Source organism: Lolium rigidum, chromosome 4, assembly GCF_022539505.1.
Source record: "Lolium rigidum isolate FL_2022 chromosome 4, APGP_CSIRO_Lrig_0.1, whole genome shotgun sequence".
In the NCBI taxonomy this organism is placed as follows: Eukaryota; Viridiplantae; Streptophyta; class Magnoliopsida; order Poales; family Poaceae; genus Lolium; species Lolium rigidum.
The window spans coordinates 34,915,538-34,931,687 of record NC_061511.1 but is presented as its reverse complement, the minus strand read 5'-3'; the positions used below and the strand labels follow the sequence as shown (position 1 = coordinate 34,931,687).

General features: G+C 46.6%; 2 protein-coding genes across 2 annotated transcripts; both read right to left on the bottom strand.

The window, feature by feature from the left end:
• Nucleotides 1–10,086: 10,086 nt before the first annotated feature.
• LOC124705854 (peroxidase N-like) lies at nt 10,087–11,524 on the bottom strand. Its single transcript, XM_047237550.1, has 4 exons — nt 11,303–11,524; nt 11,022–11,204; nt 10,767–10,932; nt 10,087–10,502 (listed from the first exon to the last, which is right to left on the bottom strand). The coding sequence occupies exons 1-4, from the start codon at nt 11,522–11,524 to the stop codon at nt 10,087–10,089; spliced, it is 987 nt and encodes a 328-aa protein (XP_047093506.1).
• Nucleotides 11,525–14,361: 2,837 nt separating this feature from the next.
• LOC124708733 (F-box protein At5g07610-like) lies at nt 14,362–15,627 on the bottom strand. The gene has a single exon (XM_047240405.1). The coding sequence runs from the start codon at nt 15,625–15,627 to the stop codon at nt 14,557–14,559; it is 1,071 nt and encodes a 356-aa protein (XP_047096361.1). The 3' UTR covers nt 14,362–14,556.
• Between the last annotated feature and the right edge of the window lie 523 nt (nt 15,628–16,150).

Sequence of the window (16,150 nt, the reverse complement as noted above, 5' to 3'; positions counted from 1 at the left end):
CCTTGCTCGATGATGCGGGCGTGAGTCTGGTTGGCGTACTCACGGGAGTGGTCGAGATCCTGCTGAGTGTGGTACAGCATGAAGTCGAGATGCTCCACATGGTGCTTCAGCTCCGGGTGGGATGGCATGTCCATGGGCTCTCCCGCAGAGTTACGCCTCGCGAGGTGGGAAAAGCGAGGGTCCTTGAGTGCCTCCCCGCTCATCCCGCACAGGCGTGTGAGTCCCTCCTGAAGGGCGCGGGCAAGTCCGTCCAGCCAGTTGCTCTCCATGAAGGAGAAGAGGATCCTCTCAGAAGTGGGAGGCTCCATCTTGCCCCTCAAGTCCGCAGGTGATGATCCACCTGCAGTTCGCCTCTCGGCTGGTCGGAGATCCGGGCTCCGTGGAACTCCGGGTGCGGGCGACCAAGGTGGTCGGACAGGGGCGTTGAGGTCGTTCTCGAAGATCAAGCTTCCCCCATTCCCAAGCTGGTAAAACTTCGTGTTCACGGGCTCCATCTGAAAGTGCAGTGAAGGATTAAGTTAGAGAAGTGAACAAGTGTGGCAAAATTTTAGTTATATTTCCAAGGAAGAGCATGACTTCTTATTTTCCAAAGAACTCAAAGAGAAGACAAAGACTTAAATTTTTAGAAATACTTCATTCCTTTTTGAAACTAAATTTTTAGAACGTCCATTTCTAACTAGGGTCTCCTAAGGTCAAACAATGGCTCTGATACCAACTTGTCAACACCCGGATTTTTAAGTCCGGATGCCTATTATGTCATACATCGCAATCCCGGGAAATTGTTGTTGCGAGGCATAATAGTTAAGTATCACGAGTCATCATTCATTACAAACCATAATGTCTTACAACTTGGAATCACATGATCCATATTACACGAATAGTTGATCTATTGATCAACGAACAAACACAAGTTCATAGCGGAAGCGTAAGATACAAGGACTCTCTAGTCCACGAGGCCAACGCTTGACGTTAGAAGCTCCTAGTTGTGGTAGACGTCCTGCTGATCGTCATCCTCGTACTGCTGCTCGGCTTCATAGTCTGGCCATTTGAATAGCCAGGGACAAAGCCGTGAGTACTTTAAGTACTCGCACTCTAATACTAATGTAAGTGCTAATATTGCTATTGAAAAGTTCTAAGCTCTAAGGTTATTTGCATAAAGCCAATTTTATTTGAATAAACATTTTAGTAAACAGCTCCTCATGTGCTAACTAACTCAAGTGGGAACATTAGTGTCATTCCCACAACTCAGTTGTGATTCAAAAATCAAAGTCACCGTTCAAGTTCGAAAAGATATAAATTCTGATGACGAAAACAGTATGGCCTTTCCAACTGTCCATGACCGCGGACGCGGCTATTCGAATAGGTTTACACTCTGCAGAGGTTGCACACTTGTGCCACAACATTTGATTACATCCATCAGGGATAAAACCCCGAATAATCGTAACTCGAGACGCGGATCATCAACCGTTAACCTTTCACTTACACACCCTAGTATAGGCACCTCTCCCCATGAGCTTGGCCTCCCGGTGAAAACCAACTGTTAACCCGGGAACTGCACAGGGCTTGGGCCGGACATTCACCTCGTTTCACGTCATCTCTCATCATTTCTTTTGTTGTAGAGGCAGCCTTCAGCCTAACCCCGATGACGCTTGTTAGAGGGAACCCATACTAAGATACATAAATTTCCAGCTAAGCCTTACCCATAATCAGGTATTGTGGGGGTACTTGTAAAATTGGAATGGTATCGCATCCGAACCCAACCATCAGTTTTTGTAAAGTTCACCATGTCATAATCACCTTCAAAATCTTTCAATGGAAATGACTCATCATTCCAAGGTTTTCACCATCATCATTTCATAAACACATGTTCCCATCTAGAGTAGTCATATTTAATTTAGCACTAGCATCTATGTATGAGGGGTGCTAAGTAACTTGCCTTGCTTCTAGGCTAAGTTTGATACTCTTGTACTAATTCAATACTAACCCAGTGAATCATAAATCAAAAAGTACTTTGATAAAACAATAGTAAATAAAGCTTGTAAAGTAAAACTGGGAAATAGGATCATAAGCATAAAGTAAATGGGGTAATGCTTTGCTCATGGTGAGCCTTGCACTTTTCAAGAGTATTATCTTGCCTTGATTGGGGAATTGGTCAAAGTGGTCTTCTTCTCCTTGGAAGTAGACCTCCTCCTCCTCCTCCTGGTACTCCTCGGTACTAGCGTCTAAAATACGAATACGGGGTACACAATCATCACACCAAACTATTTTATAACTAAGCACAAACACACTTAAACTAGCATCACATATTACTATTAAGTTGTGGATGTGTTTTTCTTATTATTTAAGAAAAAATAAATTCCTCTCATACTAACTTAGGTGTTAATTTCAATGACTTAGAGAAATAATTTCCTCTCATTATCTTCTTAAGATTTAATTTCTCTTATGAATAATATGTGACCTAGGTTGACTAAAGTCAACCTCTTCACACTTATCATTTAAGAAAAAGATTTAAATGAGGTGAACACCTCATATCATTTAATCCTAACATGGTAAAGATTTAATATCATCAACAATTCATATGAGACCTAAATGACCAGAGTCTCTACCTTATTTTGAATTGTTCATGACAAGATTTAAATGAGAGGAACACTCCCATAAAATTTATTAATAGTTTTGGACAATATCTTTGACTAGAAATAGCCATAAAGTCCTTTAATTAAACTAGGCCATGATCATTCAAAGTAAGCATGGCATATTTTTGCAGAAACAATTAGTACAAGTGAAATGTGAATTATAGGAGTTGGAATCAACTCAAAAGCATTTTTGGTTGATTTGTAAGAATTAATCTAAGGCAGAAAAGTCCCTGCCTTGTTTATTTTCTCACATTAGTTCTACAATAGATCTAGGGTTCAAACCAGTGGCATTGGGTAGAGAAAATCCTAAGCTTTCCAGAGATATAAAATTTGTAAAATTTGGCCAAGTAGATTTGTCCCTATTAAATTTTAAAGTTGGCCACAGATTGCATATTTCCTTTAATTTGAAATTTCGAATTTGAAGTGCTGGGCTGGCGGGAAAGGCAAATGGGCTGCACAGGGGAGAGAGAGGTGGGCTGGCCCAGTACTGCGTCCAGCGCAGCGGGCCGCCTGACAGCGTGGGGTCCACGCGTCAGCGTGACTCACACGCCGAAACGGTACGCTGAATGGGAGCCGTGCGATTAGAAGAGGATCGCACGGTCGGGGAGCGTCGTCGTCGACGACGAGAGGGGGACTCACTGGCGGCGGAGGTAGGGGGTCGGCGAGCTCGTCGGAGCTCCGGCGGTCGTCGGAGATGTGCGCGGCAACGTTGGAGTGGATGAGGAAGCGCCTGGAAGCAGTTGCGTCGCCTGGGGTGACCTCCTGCTCCGGCGAACTCCGTGTACTGGCGGCGGCGGCGAGCTTGCGATTGGGACGGTGTGGTGGCTAATAGATGAAATTGAGGTGGCGAGGAGTGCTGTGAGGATGAGAGGAAGACGTTGGCGTGCTCAATTCGGTGGGAGGGGTCCTCCTTTTATAGCGGCGAGGCAGTGCCGAAGGGCGGAGCTAGGGTCGTCGACGGCGTCGTCGTTCCAGGGCAGCGAAGAGGCAAGGGATGGGCGCGTCGGGTTGCTGGTGCACTGGCGAGGCTGACGCGCGTGATCGTGGCTCTGGCTAGGCTCTGTGGTGATGGTGAGCTTGACGGGAGTGCTCAGGCCATGGCGGACGGTCGTCGTCATGGTCGTCACGCCTGACATTCCCGCGGGCTAGTGGGCATGTCCAGGCGATCCAGTGACTTGTCCTGCGTCGACTGGCGCTGAGAGGAGAGGTCGAGGTGGCGCAGGGGCTCCGGGCAGCTGGCGCTCTGGCGCGTCCAACGCGGACACCATGCGCGCTCTGGCGCGGCATGGGCATGTCCTGGGCGTCCCTGGTGACAAGGGATTAACTTGTCAATGCCTACGGATTGTAGACTTGGGTTTAGTTGGATGTAGAGGGCAAGTAGATCTCGAAGGTTTCAGCCGAAAAGTACTCGACGAATATGAAAACTAGGGTTTGTAAACAATGATTCGATGATCTCTGCGTCCCTCGACTCCCCCTTATATAGAAGGCGGAGCCGAGGGATTCGTGCTGTACAAGTTACAAAGTCTGGGAAGGTTTCTAACTCATCCCGTAAGATTTACAAATAAGACTTTCTATTACAACTCTAGCTTTCCTTAATATTATCTTGGGCTTCCGAGTCTTCTTATTCTTCGGATAATGGGCCTTCAATAAACCCCGGGTACTATCTTCGGCAGGCCCATTTGGGATGCCTATGTCACCTGGGCGCTCGTGTTCTGGCCGTTGCTGTGCGAGAGAGGGTCGTGGCTTGGACTGGGCAGCCTCAGGTGAGTGTGAGGGAGGTGATTGACAAGGTGTGGCATGCTGGAATTGACCAGAGTGAGAGAGAGCATGAGAGAGGCATGCCATGCCACGGCATGGCAAGTTTTTGTCAAGTGGGCATGCTCCAGTGCTTGGCAAGTTGATGAGAGGGTGCAGGGAGGTGAGAGGAGGGTCCAGAGGTGTAGAGAGGGCAGGGTTGGACCAAGTCCTCTCCAAATTTTCAGTATGGGCACTTGTTTAATCCCTGCCTGCAAGGTGTTTGTGGTAATGCCCGAAAGAAAATTATTTTCGAATTTTGCAATTCTTTTTGGTGAGTTGAACTCATATATTAAATGTAGTAGAATGGTGTTGGTTTGGTTCAATTTGGAATTGAAATGCAAAAATTCATTTTGCATATGATCTTTACTTTAATAAAAAGTCCCCACTTTGCTTGCTTGTTATTTGAAATAGAGATGGAATTTTGGGGTGTGTTCTTGAGCAAAGTTGTTGTCCTTGATGTTGTCTTGGGTGAGGTGCAAAGAAATGGTCAAGGGTAGAAGTGAAAACTCAAAAGCCAGGGGCTCAAAGTGAGCAGCAGAATAAAAATGTCCCATATGACCATAATCACATGTGAGCTCATATTTGTTTCAAATTTGATTTGAAATGTGTTTGATTGTTTCCAAAGTTGTTAATATATGTTTAGTATCCATTTACACTCAATGGTGCAAACCAAAAAGGTCTATATCAAAGATTTGTAAAAATGGCCTAAGCCTTATGTGTGTGTGAAATGGATTTTTATAGTTTCTTTTCCTTTTTATTTTTCTTTGTCTTTGGATGATCAAGAGATCATGGTGAGTGTTTTCAGAGCAAAGATAAACACATAAGCAAGCATCATGGCAATTGCACACTCAAAATAATTAGTAAGGTGATCTACATGCATAGCCCTATATGATGAGAAAAAGTTTTTGTTGGCTCTGATTTTTGGATTCTGGAAATCTCTCTCTTGTTCTTTTTATTAAAACTTGGGATGTTACATCAGCCGGCTCATACTAGTCTAGGTTATGTGTCCAGATAACGCCGACTAGGGACAATTTAGGATGCACAATATAAATACATTCCAAAACATAATCAATTCGTTGATACATATAAATGTTCATATATCACCGAAAACAGAATCAAGCAAAAAAATTGCACGGTTTTTGTTTTCTTCCTTTTTTGTTTATTTGGACGGAGCTCCAGTTTGGGGCCGACGTTTTGCACCTTAAAAGGTACCGTCGGGGGCGACGTTTTGCACCCTGAGGGGTACCGCCGCTGGCGTCTTGAAGATGTCAGAGGACGCGGTCGTAGGTGAGACCACCAGTTTTGCCAGGACTAGAGGAAGCCCACCAAGCACACACACGGTTTTGCCAGAACCATGTGCGCGGTTGTGGTGTGTCGATGCAGTCTTAGCCGTCAGACGCGGTCGATACCATCGTCGGTGTCGTGTCATGGACGCGGTTAATGCCGGCTTCATGCCTTGCAGTTATACTGTCAGAGGGCATTGTAGTCGTATGCCCATCATGTGGGCGATGTTTGTGTGGCGGCGGTGGTGTGTTGACGACGATGTGGATGATGACCACGGTGATGTAGACCTTGGCGATGATGTGTCAGCGATATCGGAGAAGCAAGCGTGTCAACGGTGTGTGTCGCTTCGAGGCGTCCCTCGTGACGACAATGATGTCGATGTCGTGCTGCCCGTGAGAAGTCGCGATGAATCCACACTGGCCTGACGTGTGGATGGTATGTCGCGTCTCATCTATGTACTCGACGAAGATCTTGGCTCACAGCATGTTGTAGTCGTGCAGCTTGGCGTCCGGTTCCTGCCGATGGTGTCAGCGTACGGGTCTTGTTGTCGATGTAGGCGTGCGTGCGAAGTCGTGATCGGCGTGGGCACGATGAGCCTGCTTTTGCCCTGCATGCCTCATGGCTCCTGGACGTGAAGCGGGAGCTGATGAAGACTGTGCTGCGCATGGACGTCGTCCCTCGTGCCTACACCAGGCAAAACTCGGGCCGGGCCGGGCTTCGGCCAAGCCCGAAAAAGCCCGAATGTAAAATGCCAAGCCCGAGCCCAGCCCGACCCGACCGTCGGGCCTATAAATTGAGCCTGAACCCGGTCCGAACAGGCAAAAAACCCGGCCCTGCAAGCCCGAGCCCGGCCCGGCCCGACGTCCGGGCTCAAAATACAAGCCTGAACCCGGCCCGAAGTGCAAGCCCGACCCGGCCCGGCCCGAGATTTTCGGGCCAGGCTGCCCATGCTCAGCTGTACTCGTGCCGATGTTCATGCCGTGCTGCTCCCATCTAAACGTCCGCGCGAGAAGCAGTGGGCGAGTTCGTATGAAAACGCACCCGGTGTCAATGTAGACTGTAGATTGGATCTTGCACGGACAAGCCATCCTGGCCTGGTTCCGCCTGTCATCTTTCCGGACAAACCTGGCCGCCTCGCCATGTGCCGCGAGCGTCGGCCGTTGTGCTCGAAGACGAGGCCGATCTTGTGCCGCCGATCGTGCACCGCTGTGAGAAACGATTTCGCACTGATTTCCACCGGAATTTGAGGATCATGATCTACGAATTTATTTACCTAAAGTTGATCTAATCTATAGAATTGAAAACTTCTAAAATTGAATCTAGGATCTGGACTAAAGAACCGATCCGCGATCATTAATCGAGACCGGGTGCCGTGCCCCCGAGGAGAGATCTCCCCGGGAGCGGCGCGATGCGGAAATGGTAGGAGGACCTAGGATCGGCGCCGCCGGCAGGGGCTGGTGGTGGGCGGCGGCCAGGCCCATGGTCTGCGCCATCCCCCCCCCCCTCGCCTCTCGTCGGCGAGTGGAGGCGATCTCGGGCTTCTCCCGTGACATGAGGTCGCCCGAGGCAGCAGCCTTGGGTTCGACGGTGGAGGTGGCCCTCTTCTTCGCCGGAGAGGGTCGTCCTGCGGTTGGTGGTGGTGGATCTTTCGATCTATCACCGCGTTCCAGCGGCGAGATGGAGAAGCGTGGAAATCAGCGATGGCTGATGTCGCCGATAGAGGGTTGGAGTGGCCAGCTCGGGGTGGTCGCCGACGTGGGGGTCCAACCTGAATAAAGGTGGCGCTCCTAGGTTCTCTCTTGCGTGAAGAGGAAGACCTGCCGGAAGCCTCGACTCGCGATCTAGCCGGTGTGTTGAATTCCGGAAGGCGGCGCCGGCAAGTATAATAGTGCTTTTATTGCCAGGAGTTTGCTGGATCGGTGGTATTCGGTTCGTGCGCACCCATGCTTTTATTCCGACCGATTGGTCTTGTAAGGGTATTTTACCCTTAACCATTATTTTGGTTAACAATGACACCGTTGCTATTGTGTAGACTAATGTTATCTATGAGTATATACACAAGTTTTAGTCCACATATGAGAATGCAAGGCGGTGACAAAGTTTTCACTGGGGATACAAGGATATGATGACGGTGTGTTGGCCATTTGTCTCTAAAGAGGAGTTCGCCAAAATCACATGTACACATAATCTTCACACCAAAAATGCTGAGAGGAAGAAATGCCGAGGAGAAGAAGATGTTCCGAAGCTCCAGGAAAAATCGGCACACAACCAGGCTGACCGAGTGTTGCTGCTGGGCAGCTCGGTACATAGCCCGGTCCACCGGGTGCTACTGCCGGACTGCCGAAACCAGCCGAAGCTCAGAAGAACCCGGCACACAGCCCGGTCCACCGGTTGTTGCTGCCGGAAAGGTCAACAGCCAGCCCGGTGTACCGGGTGCTGCTACCGGACTGCGAAGAGGAACCACAGCACAGGAGCTTTCGGCAGTCAGCCCGGCCACCGGGGGGCTGCTGCCGGGCTGTCCGGTATGTGGCCCGGTACCACCGGGTCAGCTACCGGGTGGCTCGACTCTGAAGTGAAAAACGACTACTGTTCCGGGACGACTATATAAGCCCCTTCTTCTTCCTTGAAGGGGTAAGGAGACCAGTGCAAAAGCTCAAGACATTTCTCTCTCTCATACTCCATTGTTGAGCTCCAAATCCTTCGGATCTACCTCCTCCTCCACCCAAACTCAAATCCCTCCGGGGAAAAGCTAGAGGAGGTCTTGATCTACAGTTCCGCCAAGCAAAATCTTGTTTCCCCTTGTATTCATCAAGATACTTGCTCTCTAGGATTCCTTGGAAACCCTAGGTGGGCAAGAGTGGTCCGGAAGCATCCGGGCTGTGGATTTGCTCCTGACAAGATTGTGAAGGTTTGGATGCTACCTCAAAGTCTACCACAAGTGAGTGAGCTATTTCTTCGTGGGATAGGCTCCGGAGAATAGGGTGAGCCTTCGTGGCGTTGGGGATTCCTTCGTGGGACCTTCACCCCTCCAAACGTGACGTACCTTCTTGCAAAGGAAGGGAACACGAGAATAAACCCTCGTCTCTGCGTGCTATCGGTTATCTCTAACCGAAATCCTTACTTGTGATATAATTTCCTGTAAGAGCCTTCGTGCTTGAGTTACTTGTATCATCATATAGGTTGCCTCACCTAGTTTGCATTAGGCTCACCTTTATATTCCGCAAAGTCTAATATTGCAAAGAAAAAATTAAAATTTGTAGAAACCTGTTCACCCCCTCTAGGTTTACCATCTCTGAACTTTCAGGTCTGGAGGGAGCGGCGCAAAGCTCTTTTCTGTGTTGACACCAAGTGACAGTTGATCCATGGTGAAGTCAGAAGAAACGAATATCATGAAGGCCGGATTGGAGGACTAGCTAATGGAGGTTCAAGTCTTTGCGCTGTTGAGAGGCTTGCTTGGTGTTCCGGGCTTAGCAACAGTGGTATGGAAGTGGGGGCGGCAGCACATGTGAAGTTCGGAGTCTTACCTTCCAGGGTGAAAACCCAAGGTCAGGCCTTAACTGGTTGTGTCTGGCAATGTTCTTGTTGAAGGCTTTGTTTTGAGAGCGAAGACTATCTTCAGGGTGAAAACCTAAGATCTTTGATCGGTCGACGACGGCGCTGGTGCACTGTTCCCTTCTTGGAGGCGTCGGTTTTGAAGAGTCTGATTTTCAGGTGTTGTCTTGGTGGTGGTTGGTGGTGGTTGTATTACTGTTGCTAGGGCTGTGATGCTATAGCGGGACTTTTATTTCTTAGTTTTCTCTTTCTTTTTTTTAGTTGTGTGCATCCGTAATGTTTTAGGGTATTGCGTTGTTGCAGAGGCTGGGTGTAATTGGTATCCTTCGATATTAATATATTCCCTTTATCGAAAAATAAATGTTCATATAAAGACAACTTTAAATTATAGTACAATAGAATATATATCATACATGATTGACTCTAAAGTATATTTCTAACACTTTGATCCCCGTAATGCATATGAGAATGTGCAACGCCTTTTCTTAAAGACCATCTTCACATATCCATCACACGATGATCCCCAAGCTTTAAGGAGCATAATTAGATCATTATTGATTCTCCATCTTCTACTTCGACCATGAAAGATATTAATATTACGCACAGATACAACAACACATTTCATGAACTTACTTGGTTTGCAAGATTATCTAGCCGGGTATGAACTATGACGTGACAACCCAGTGCTCTACCAGCTAGCACCAGTGCACGCTATGGTCGGCTAGCCGTCCTAGGATTATACATCCTCACTCCTAGTTCATTAACCAGCCGGCTAGTTCCGCCTAGCCAGTAACATCTGACGAACTCTGCTCGCCGTTTCTCAATTGGCAACCCTGCAGTTGCAGCGAATCTCTCCCTCTGATCCCGTCAAGGGTCGGATGCTCCCCATCTTCACCATGGACGCGCCGAAGTCGGAGAAGAACTGCTCGCCATCGTCGCTGTACTTCTGCACCAGAGCCTTGGTGGTGTTGGCCACGACGTCCTCGTCGCCGGAGAAAAGGCCCTGGTCAGAGGACAGGAGGCCCTTCTTGGTCAGCAGGTTCTGGTAGTAGTGCTTGTCGAACGCGTCGGCGGAGCTGATGTCGAGAGCGGTGGTCTGGTTGCCGTCCCCGCCGGCGCAGAGGCTCTGCAGGTTGGCGGCCATGGTGGAGTCCAGCGTCGGGTCCGCCGAGGACGTGGTGGACGTCAGGCGGTTGCTGAACAGCCCGCACCGGGCTCGTCCGATCGTGTGGGCACCTGCAATTTTTTCAAGTTCAGAATTCCTGATCATGTGATCTTATTTTTTATGGTGCATTTTATCACATCGATCATGGGAACTGCGTGATGATTGACCAAAGAATATTTCGTAAGAAATGAGGTTTCGAAACTGATGAGTTGCTTTTACTCTCAATTAAGCATGGTCGCACTTTTAACTTCAGGGGAGTAGCGCAGGGTTGAAATATAGTTTGTGCACCTTGATTGAGATAGATCCAGTTGTGTGATCAGTGGGTCAACTAGTACCTGACAGGACCACGACATCTGTCGTGTCCAGGCCGACATCGGCAAACTTCTGTACAATCGAGCTGATCGGTTCGAACGGCGAGGGCAGGCCTTTCTCAGCTCCAGACTGGTTGGCCACCAGACCGTCCCTTCTTCCCAGAAGAACATCATAGTAAGGCCCTCCACTCTGAAAAATTCAGTACATAATTACTACTTTGTCTGGCAAACTGGATGTATCTGAAAAAATCGGACTATAAGACGTAGTAAGGTACTCACAAAGAGTACTCCATAGCCAGCTGCAAGGGCTACAACGTCCGCACAGGAAACCACCCCGGGGCACATGCTCTCAAGATCGACCTTGATCGCGTCGATGACCTCGTACCCTCTGACGGAGTTCTGGTTGGGTCGCGCAAATTTCTCGCCTTTGTCACCATCCAGCAAGATTGAACCATCACACCCCTGGATACATCACAGCAACAAAATTAAGTAACATCAACACAAGGACCAGTAGAAGTGCAACAAACATAGAGAGCAAGTTCAGAAGAAGTATTTGGTACATTGACAAAGCAGTCATGGAAATGGAGCCTGAGTAGGGAGGCTCCCATCCTCAGCTCATCCCTCATTGCAGAAAACACATGCTGCTGGACGACGGTGTACACGCCAGGGCACTTGTAGTCGTAGAAATCGCTTGTTAACTCGTCGCCCCTCGCTCCTTGGTTGCAGAGGCACAGCGCAAGAACTGAACACACAAGGAGCAACCTGCAGTGAGAGTACTCCATGTCTCAACTCTTACAATCTCAGTCTTGCTTATTACACTGTCTTGGACTGCCTGCATGGTTTATGTTTCTTGGTTTCCTTTTATAGATGGTTAAAGTGATGGATATTAGTTCCTGGTACGCCAAGTCGTCGCGGTAGTGGTGCGGCTGCGCATGTACCGATCTTCTCCTGTTAAACAAGTATTCTTTGTGCCAAAACTGCACATTGTGAAAATGACAATTGGCTGCAATGGTGAAGTCACTAGTGTGATGGTGCTGCACTTAGCATGCTTCCGGTGACTTTTTGTCACGAGTCCAAGAGGTAGTGGAGATCCAACCATGAACCATAGAGGAAATTGTAATGCATTGCTTGCAGTTTCGTGTGGAAACTGGGTTGTGTGGATCATCCTGAATGATGCAGAGCCTGGCGATAAAGGATTGGATCTTGCCTAGCACTTAGGAAGTGCATGATTTTTCAGTTAAGTATTTGCAATAGTAACATTTTTGCATTGCTGGGAAAATAATTAATCTGGTGATTCGAGTGAGGTTCTCAACGTTAGCTGAGTTGGAATGGTGCTGTGAGGTGACTCTGAATTTACAGTTGATTGCAGTTCAGTGAATGTTATCATGCTGCTGCAAGTCAAACTTAACATACTTCTGTTTATTTAGTCACAGTGCTATCCTTATGGATTGGCATTATTACAGTAGAAAACTTGAATGCAGATTTGGGTGCACACAGGTAGCAGCTGTGTTTCCAGAACATGCAGGAGAACTGATGACATAGACTTAATAATTATTAATTAACATATATAGATGTTTTTTTACGATGCATAAATTTATGATCCTTCTACATCTCGGTTTATCGTTTGGATATGATTCTTCTTGTACACTTCATGATTTTGTGCAAAAGAATTCGAGATGTGTGTATCTGTATTTTGCTGGTGCTTAACACTTCAGAGCCAACTTTTCCATAACTCACCAGAATTTACTGTACTGATTAATTGCATGTATAAGTGTATAACTATCTAAGTAGTACGTAACTCACAAGGATTTAGATCGTGGGAAAATACTTGACGACAATCATCTAACTATTGAATACAAAGGAAAACAAGGTACACATCCGGAAGCTGCCCAACTCCATTAATAATTAGCAGTTTAAGGAAAGTCGTGCTCAGATCATAGAATTTCAGTATCAACTTTGATCAAACAATTTAGCAAAACTATAAAGAATTAGCGTTTAAATATCATTGAGTATATAGAACAGTTTTCAGAGACCAACCAAAGTACAGTTTAATGCCACCATCTCCTAGAGGATACCCCAGAAACAGAACAAAGCAGCCAACATGCTGGCACCAAGATCCAACAAAGGAAATTCCAGCGCCTCAGGTGTACATAGCCAGTGCACAGCTTCAGTAATCTTCGTTTTTTAACAGTGTCTTACAACTTCCAACCTCTTTACATCTAGCAGTTGCAGGATGGAGTAGAGAACATATGCATCCCAACATGTCTGTATGTTGCAGCGGATGCTGTCAAATGGCAGTGACATGTGGAGGAGTGCTTAGTTTTTGGAAGAAAAATGACATCTTAATTAACAGGTCTTTAATTTTCCAAAGTTTAACATTGCAACCACTGATGAGGCGACAATCTAGATTGCAGAAAAGTTTCTACAATGATATCAACTACAACTTGATATCTCCATATCGCCGTGCTCAGCTTCTAGTAAAGAGCAAGGCTTGCGATACAAAATAATGCATAGTAGCAGGTTAAAAACTAAGAATTTGCATCATACAGGATTCATGCCTACCTCAGCCTTAGCTCTGATGTCTTTTTTTCTTCCTTTTTTTTTTGAAATTTTTTTTTCTTCCTTCTTCATTTAACTTTGCAGGTCCAGAAAATAATAAAATGCACACCTATTTTAGTAGCCATACACAGTACTCCATCCGTTCTGGTTTAGTCTACATCTTAGAAAAAATAAGACAAACTAGTACAACAATTATTAGTACTACTTCAACCAATCCAAACTACATTGAAACTAATGACATCCAATAGAAAAAGTAGGACTGCTTCGTTTTCTGTATCGTCGTTGATTACAGAGCTAAAATGTAGAGTAATTTAGAATAAATTTTATACTTAGAATGTAATGTATTTCAGAACGGAGGCAGTACAGTTTAGCGCTCAGTTCTTTGACTCTGTACATCACAACAGGGGAACCAGTTGATAACAATTAACAATAAGAGATTAATTCAATTTGCATATTCAGGAACTGAATACAATATTTGAAAGGCCATGTAATGGACAAGAAAATTCTGTACGCTAACATTACGGTCAACAAAATTGTAAGCTGCTCGAGTAAATATTTACTAAGACAACAACCTAGAAATTTCAGTCAAACTGAATTAGAATGATCACAGACAGCTCAATCAAAACAAGAATTAGAATACTTGGGGGATCATGTTATTCTCTTCCCCTCCAAGAAGTCCTCTTCCCTTAACCACAAAAAGAAGATGAAAGGATTATGCTTTGTAGGTATGTTAAGCTGCATATTGTTTGACATCAATAGTGGAATACCATGCAGATGACATCAAGGACACTAACATTTCTTTACCATCTCTGTTCATGCTGTAGAGGAGATAAGCATTTCAAATCTTTAACAGGTGCATAAAAATAGGGTGACATACTGACATCAATATTGAACAGCAACAGATAACAAGTCATACACAAAATATACGTTTACTTGCAAGAAATAAAAAGAAATAAAGGGGTGAAAATCCAAAGAATTTAGAACAACGATTAGTACTAGATGTCACAGATAGATTAAATGTCTAGGTTCATTCTTGCAACAAGCATTACCCACTCGAAGGTTGCTTGGTGCTACATATTCTCCATGGCTAGCCAACATTGTTCAAAGACAGATGTGAAAAAAAAATACATTGTTCAAAGCCACAAAAAGGCATGCTATAGCTACACATAACTTATCTAAGCCACTACCCATATCCAACAACTCAACTTCATGAAGGCAATAGTTCCATGACAGGTATGTGAACCTGCACAGACTTTCAGTGACTATCTGACAGCCATTCCGCAAAACAGGGAATATAAGGTTGAATATCCCACAAATTTTTAGAAGTGCAGATAACATGCACTTCTCGGTTATCCATGTCATATGAGATAGTCTTTTTCTTCCCGTCAGTAAGGAAAATCAAATTACGATCTGGATGAATTGCAAACATCTCATAGACCTCGCCATCTTTGCGGCAATGATTTCCAAACAGCTCCAAAATGTTAGCAGTATGCTTCAAGGTCCACTTTGCACTGCCATAATCCTCAAGAGCCCAAACAGAGAGTTGGCAAACATTAGGATCATCTATAAACCAAGCATACAAGCGTCCCTGAGACTGTCCAATGGAATAACCTGCACAGGTCTCTGGCACGTCGCCCGGAATATCAATTTCCCGCCAAACCTTCCCCTGCGTGTCCACTGTGAATATCGAAGGTTCATGGGTCATCAAATGCATAGTGCCATTCAGGAAGACGCTATTTGAAGGACCAACAGGAACAGGTTGGTTAACCCAACCACTCTGCACCGTAGTCCATCGTCCTGATGAGTAGATGGCCACTTCTCCGAATTCCACAAGCTGCACCACGAGTACCACAAAACGGGAGGGTGCAGCTGGGTCGAAACCCAAATATTCTTCGACTTCGTATGGCGACTCTATAGGACAAGGAGGCAGCTGAATCCAGGTCTCCGTTGCAGGATTACACACAACAAGATTGCCCTCGTCGGAATCACGTGATTTCCGGCATCTGCAGAGGACAAGGCCACCGCAGCAATGTTCGATGATGGCACTTTCGTAGCTCTTGCGCAAGAATCGGAGGAAGGGGTCGACCATAGGCGGGCCTCTCCCGGACAAATTGCAGAAGCGCGTCGTGCTGTAGAAGAAGCCGGTCAGGGTCTGCGGCGACCTCTTGCGGATGTCGGGGTCGGAGCAGAGGGCAAGCCACGGCTTGGACACGCACTTGAAGCGGCAGAGCGACCTGTAGGGAACCCGCGACAGGATCTCGACGAGCGGCCCCTCGGGGAGGCTCGCCACGGCCTGCTCATCCTCCTGCTTCTGCTTCTTCTTCATCTACAGATGGGGGAGACGGCTCGATTCAGGTTCCAGGCTTCCCTTTACTAGATCGAAGATTCAAAGAAAAAGAAAAAAACAGCGGAGCAAACCTCGGACGATACCTCGGTGGTCGGGAACGTCGACGGCGAACGGGATTGAGCCATGGGAGCGTCCTTATCGCCGATCAGTGCCTCGACGTTCTGGCCGAGTGCGTAGGCGTAGCCACTTCGAATTACTACCTTTTCTTTGGACGCTGCTACACGATGCTATAGCACCATATAGTCTATGGGAGTGCCCCACCCAAATTAGGAAATAAAGTAGTCAGACAACCCGCGTTCCGAAAATAGAAAGTCCTATTTCCACACGTTTCCTCCTACTGGCCAGGTCGGCACACAAACTGCGTAGAGCAGCATTCTCATTCCTCAGCTGTGTCGCAAGTTCTTGGCGATTTTTTTTATGAGGCTGCCCTGTAAAACAACAAACACCACACACCAACTAGTTTTGTGATCTCATTTGAACATGTACAAATTGGAGCGATGGA

Bases quoted from the DNA above. Each gene is read 5' to 3' on its own strand.
- LOC124705854 (XM_047237550.1), bottom strand. From the start codon at position 11,524: ATGGAGTACTCTCACTGCAGGTTGCTCCTTGTGTGTTCAGTTCTTGCG. The intron at 11,205-11,302 runs GTACCAAATACT...TGATGTATCCAG, and splicing joins TCCATGACTGCTTTGTCAAT to GGGTGTGATGGTTCAATCTT. The intron at 10,503-10,766 runs GTACTAGTTGAC...AAAAAATTGCAG, and splicing joins AGATGTCGTGGTCCTGTCAG to GTGCCCACACGATCGGACGA.
- LOC124708733 (XM_047240405.1), bottom strand. From the start codon at position 15,627: ATGAAGAAGAAGCAGAAGCAGGAGGATGAGCAGGCCGTGGCGAGCCTC.